Source organism: Platalea leucorodia (genome assembly GCF_965183815.1).
Source record: "Platalea leucorodia genome assembly, chromosome: 17".
Lineage (NCBI taxonomy): Eukaryota > Metazoa > Chordata > Aves > Pelecaniformes > Threskiornithidae > Platalea > Platalea leucorodia.
In genome coordinates this window covers 7,381,701-7,387,700 of record NC_138839.1, presented here as the reverse complement: position 1 = coordinate 7,387,700, position 6,000 = coordinate 7,381,701, and the positions used below count along the sequence as shown (strand labels likewise).

Below are 6,000 nucleotides of genomic sequence, written 5' to 3'. Positions count from 1 at the left end.
TCCAAAGCAATAACAGGCCGCTCTCTCACGGAGCCAGTTCTTTGTAATACGGTGTTTGCTTGTGGCCAGATCCTCTGACGCGGCAGAGAAGTCGTATCCCGTTCCTGCAGCCGGCGGCATCGATGCTGACGGGCGAAACGGGCTGTGGGATGCCGTAGCCTGTCTCGGAGACGTCTCCCATCGCTCTGCAGCGAGGCGCCGCTCGGGAATGGGAGCCGAGCAGGTCCGAGCCCCCCTCGGTGGGAACTGGGGAGAGGAAGAGCCGGGCGCCGTACCCGAAGCTGCTGCGCATTACCAGGTTACGCTGCCGCCCCCAGAAACAGCCGCATTTTCACCTCTGTGAGAAATAACCTGCAGGTAAGGTTTGCAGGAAGCTGGGGAAAGAAAGGAGAGGTGGTTATTAAACCAGCTGCTGGGACGGGGAGGGAGGAGGAGGACTCCGGGTGAACCGAAATCGCGCTATTTCCCCTCTCGTGAGTCAACGAGACCTTCCAGACCTGGGTGGGGGAAGGTGTTTATACCAACCGGCACTTGTTTTAAAACAGAAAACCACAGAGATGTTCTCAGGAGGAGGCTTATCCTCCTGCCGTGTTCCTGCTAGATTGCGTTTTCTTGGGCCGAGCAGCAAAATAGGCCAGAAAAGGACCTTTTATGGAAGACGTGGATCCGTCCCGTACGGGTTTGGAAGGCTCTGCGTGGCAGGGGATGTACAGCAGGGTCCCTCCCTCCGGCTGGAGACCGAGGGGGAAGGGAGCGGATGCCAATTCGCTTTTATGGAAGGAGGTAGAAATCAAACAGATTTGTGTTTATCCTATGCCAAGTATTGGGTTTATTCTAAGCCAATTAAAAAATACATCTAGAGGGGGCTTTTAGGGCTGGAGATGTGTGTGGGACACGAAACGAAAGTCTCTGTGGGTTGCTGGCTTGCAAAGCCTGGGAGGAAGTTGCGCAAAGTAATAAATCATAAAAAGCCCACTCTGTTTCTTCTGCTGTCTTTCACCTAGGGACTCAAAGCATGTTTCTAATAGTAATGAGGCCTCGAACACTCATCGCCCTCAGCTTGCAGATAGGGAAACAGCCTGGTTGCTTGGAAAGTGCCCAAGCCCTGGCAGCAAACCAGCAGCAGATGGGGGAAAGAAGCCAGGTACCCTGAGCCTTTCGCCTCCCCGCTTAGCAGAGCCGAGGCGCGGACGCTGGGACGGACGCAGCTGGGCAGGCAGAGCCTGCCACGCACCTGCTCACGTGAAAAGCAAAAACCAAATCGACCACTGGTGGAAAAAGAATTTTTTTTAATTTCCTAGTGACGAGCTCCTCTCCACGATACGCTTAAAAATACCCACAGAGCCACCTGCTTTCCCGAGAGTTACATAGCGGAGACACAGCGCCTGATGGTGACAGCTGCTTCCCTCAGGAATAAACCCAGTTTGTGTGAGGAGGGAAGTGCCGCCGCTTCCTGAGGAGCAATGCTGATTCAGGCAGGAATCAGCCCTTTCTCGTCCGTGGGAGATGCCGTGGGCGGCTGCTCCGAAAGCTTCGATCCAGCAACGTGCCGGTGCCACGCTCCAGGCTCTCAGGAGGGGCTGAAAACTGCAGCTACAGCTCTGCCGGCTCTACCGACACTCCTTTGGGGATCCCAGTGCAACGGACGGTGCTTTGGAAGCGGTTTTAGTGCTGGCTGAGCATCTCTGCCCAACATGAAGAGCTCTAATTTGCTCCTTCGCCCGCTGCCTGTGTCTTGCTGTCCCCGCTGTTTGAGCAGCCTGGGCAGGGGAGCGGGGTTTCTCCCAAGGGGGAGCTGGGGGAAGCATGGCGGTGAGCACGGCCGGCTGGGAGAGCCTCACCGTCAGCCGCAGCCTCCTCTCGCACGGTGTCTTCCTCTTCCCAAGTCTCGCTGCCTGCTGCGCGCTGTGATTTCTTGGCTAGAGGGGAGAAAAGACTGCCGCTGCCCTTCTCTTCCAGCCGACACCCCTTCGTTTTAATGCCCACCGCCTTTAGGATCGTGTCCATTTGCTTCATGTAGTCCAGGTGGCCGTTTACCTGCAACAACAGCGAGAGTCCTGTTAGTGGGGAAGCTGCGGGGAGCCCAGCTCAGTCAAGTCCTTCTCAAAAGCCACCGCTGCCATGAGACTTGGTTTTAGCTCTGAAAGGCTGAAAGAATGAGGTCTGAAAAATGCAGTTATCCATTGAATAACCCCAACTGGCTGCACCCTCTGTGGCACAGGCTGCCGCTGGAGTACTTTTCCTCTAAGATGTGTATGTTTAAATGCTTGGACTTTGCTGAGTTACAAACCCCCAGATTCTGGGTGCCATGAGGGTAGGAGAAGAGGTGATCTGCCACGGTGAGAGACGCCCAGGTAGGAGACAAGTTGTCTTAGTTCACCTCCCTGTCCTCTGCTAAATCACGTGTTCTCCCTGTGCCTTAGCTCCTCTGTAAAAGCAAAGATTATCTTATTTAAATTAGAATATAGTCATTAAATCTCACAACAGCTACCAAGCGTGTTAAGGTTCTTGGCTGGAAGGTGCACTGATCTGTCCCACACCATGTAAAACTGGGAGCCTGAGAGTTACGGGTTCATAAACCAAATTAAAGTCAACAATACGTGCAAAAGCCCACCCGCTTTTATTGTAAGGTGATTTCCATGGTGAGATAAACCCTTCCGAGATGGATGTTGGAATGCACTCTTCCAGTCAGGGCACAGGAGGGACAGAAAAACCCCCTCGGCAGGTTATTGTTGTCATATGCTAAAGGCTGCCTGGCTGGAAAGGCAGAAATCAGCTGCCTTCTCTGTTTCAGGTGTCCCGTGCAAGCTGAGCGTTTGAAGAGCAGCCAAGATGCTACCAGAGACCAGCCCTCAGACCCCCTTTGCTGTTGTACTCACAGCCAAGATGGGAGGAAGCGCTTGTGAGCGCAAGGTGGGTTCGTAGTGGGGTTTTCTGTGGAGAGGAAAGCGCGGTCGGGCTGAGTCGAGGCTATTTCCATGGGACGCTCACCAGCTGGCCTCTAGATTTCAGATGAAGGGGTATGATTTGCATCCTAAGATATTTTAGCGTCTTTGGTAAATTCAATTTCTAACCGTTTCAATCCTTCCTGACCCAGCCGGAAAGCTGTCTCAGGCAACACCACCTCTTCTTTTCCCAAGCCTTGCTAGTAATTAGGGAATTTCCACAGCAGGGAATACCCGACGCCACAGTCCCAGGTTTCCTGCTTCCCAGCCGCGTGTACGAGTGCCCCGGGAAGGGCCTGTTTGCTCGTACAAGACGGTAAGAGCTCTTCGCAGAGCTCTGCAACGAAACCCAGCCGTGGACCCTCTGCTCACCTCCCCGCTAGCTGAGGCCGATGCCTGGGCAGTCCTTCCTCCCTGTGCCAGCGACCAGGGCTACCAGCACACCTCTACCCACACCTAAAGCGAGCCCACACGGGCAAAATTCAAACCTCCTAGCTGTTTGCGTGAAGCAGCTTTTGAGTGGTAACATTTGGATGCACTTAGGACTTGGAGCAAAATGAAGGATTTAATCAGCACATTAGTAATGCAATATGCGACTTTAATCAGTCCAGATGGCTCAACAGGCTCTTGATGCTTTGAACAGATTAGTTAATTAAAATAACCATTGAAGGACTAATGGACTGGCTGTTAAGATGTGTACATTGTTCTCTGAAAAAGTATGAACCTTTTACTACTCAGTAGGGGGGCTTGATGCTAAAGAAAGAAATGAGCACAGCGTTGGACAAGGTGGAGAGAAACAAGAAGGAAAGGGAATACTGGGAGGGGTGGCTGAAGTCTCCTGGTTTGCTGTGGTCTGTGACCTCTACAGTCACCACAATCTCCCTGCCCTGGTCAGCGCTCGGGGATTTCTCAGCCCGTGATGCTACCTAGTCGTTAGTCAGAGAGAACAAATCTCCTCTGCCACACTAAGGACTCGATTTTCATAACTCCTCAGTATCCAGCAGCTTCCACTAAAACAATGGGGAATTCCTCTTCCTTGAGCACCACGATCACCGAGAGACGCTGGGTATGAGCAATTCTGAAGAGCCGAGCCTTTCCTCATGCAGCTAAAAGAGAAGCTCAGATCTCCTAAAAGTCTGTCCCTTACCGCTAACACCACTAAACCTCTTCAACTGAAACTTCTGTTTCCAGGATAGCCCAGGCGAGGACTCCATAAGGCCAGACCAGCGCAAGCCCTGAGAAGCATAAGAGGAGGTAGGACTCTTTCTCTGCTATACTGTGACATTAAGTACTGAGCCATCAGCAAAAGAACAGCACACCAATTGCCTTGCCGCTTTAAAGCTGTGAAGCCATCCTGGTGGGAAAATTCAGCAATTCCATCTCTCAAAAGCCTGTTTTCATCTGGAGTCTGAAAAGCTGAATTCCTCCGCTGGGTAGGCTCTGCTGGAGAAGGGACGGGAACATCTAAAACACCGTAAGGGACAATAAAAACTTTAAAGGGAAATAAACAATTTGTTTGAATATCTGTCAGAACAAAGTGCAGGAGGAATTTCAGAATACCTGGAATCGAAAAGTGCTCTTGTAACCAAAGCAAATAATATTTATGCTTGTTATAAGGAAGTGAAAGTAGTGGGGTGGGTTCATCAGTGCCCTTAGGTGACTTCTCCCCTGCTGTCTCTGATTTTATGGTTGCTTTGACTCATTGGAAAACACAGGCCAGCTGCCTCTATCACCAATTCTGCTGCAGGACTACAGCACCGCACAGGAAGATCTCCAAAGGACTACAGATGATAGCATTGCTTGGGTGGATTGATCAGTCAGCTGCAAGGAGCCGTCAGTTCAGTAAGTTTGGAAAGGTTTTCCAAGTTCAAATCCACCCAAAAGTGTCAAAAATGTCATTGAGCATAATCAGCTGCGTCTATTAAATTCAAATGGAAGTCTTTTTATTTGGTACAATAAGTGCCTCTGGTTACGGTGTCATAAAAACACAGTTCAATTTACGGGAGCTTTGAAAACAAATAATGCCACCCCTGGGCCTGCAGCCAAGCCACTGGTGGTGGCTGCACCGAGGCGAGCTGTGAGCTCTGCAGCACAGATGCTGCTCTCCGTATTAATGACAGCAGTTCTAGGTGGAGAGGGACAGGGGACGGAGATCGGCATCTGAGAAGAAATGATAATGGAATCCATTTGCAGTTACCAGGCAGCTCCCTCCATTCGCGGTAAGCCGGTGCAATCTCCGCAGCTCCGCTCAATTGCCTTTGTGGTTGGTTTTCCCCAGCGTTGAGGAAGAACGGATAAAGCACCGACAGCGGATCTGTGTAGGACAGAGGAAGAATCCCGACTTCTCTCAGGTTTTGAGCTCAGGGTGTACCCCACAGCCCAGAGGGGATGCCCGGGGAGCCTGCCAAGGGGTGGAGAGAGAAGGAGCCTGGGAGAAAGGAGATACCACGTATGATCCTGGCTCTGCCACAGACTCACATGAGCACAGGCAAGACTCCATCACAACACTGGGTATCACAAGGATGTTACTCTGCTCGATATGGCAGAAGAAGTCTCTGCTCGCTCAAGACCCAACTGTTTTAAGATCCTGTCCAGTTTCCTTCCAAAAGAGCTCCTCCACCGATCCCAAGCGGCCAGTGCGGAGCGCACCCCTGCTCCGAAGCCTGGCGCAGCTCCCAAAGCTGCTTGCTTTGCAGGGCTGCGGGATTTGCAAGAGCTCACCAGAAAGTCCCTTGGCCTCTCTGCTACCTGCAGGGAGAGCTAAAGGACAGAGCAGCTGGGCCGTGCCTCCCTCCTGCTCTCCTTGACCAAACCTCCTATGGATTCACAGAGAACTGCTGCGGAGCAGGGGAGGCATGCAGCGTGAGCGGAGGATGCGCAGGTACCCTCTGCAGCCACAGGAGCGCAGGTCATTAATACGGCTGAGAATTTCACCTCCTTGATTTGTTTTGAGCCCGTCACATCCAAAGAGCAACTTTATCATGCAGGAAAAAGATACTCTGAAGGTAAAACGCCTCTCCAGAGCTTTGTTATTTCAGCAGGAGCAGTAATGACT

The 6,000-nt window shown here is 51.9% G+C and overlaps 1 protein-coding gene across 1 annotated transcript in view; it reads right to left on the bottom strand.

Annotated features, from left to right (window-relative positions):
* Positions 1-1,340: 1,340 nt before the first annotated feature.
* TMCO4 (transmembrane and coiled-coil domains 4) overlaps positions 1,341-6,000 on the bottom strand; it is a 40,329-nt gene continuing 35,669 nt past the window's right edge. Inside the window, exon 14 of the mRNA XM_082328826.1 lies at positions 1,341-2,037. Within this exon, the coding sequence (XP_082184952.1) occupies positions 1,705-2,037 (333 nt within the window). The 3' untranslated portion in view covers positions 1,341-1,704. The remainder of the gene's footprint in view (positions 2,038-6,000) is intronic.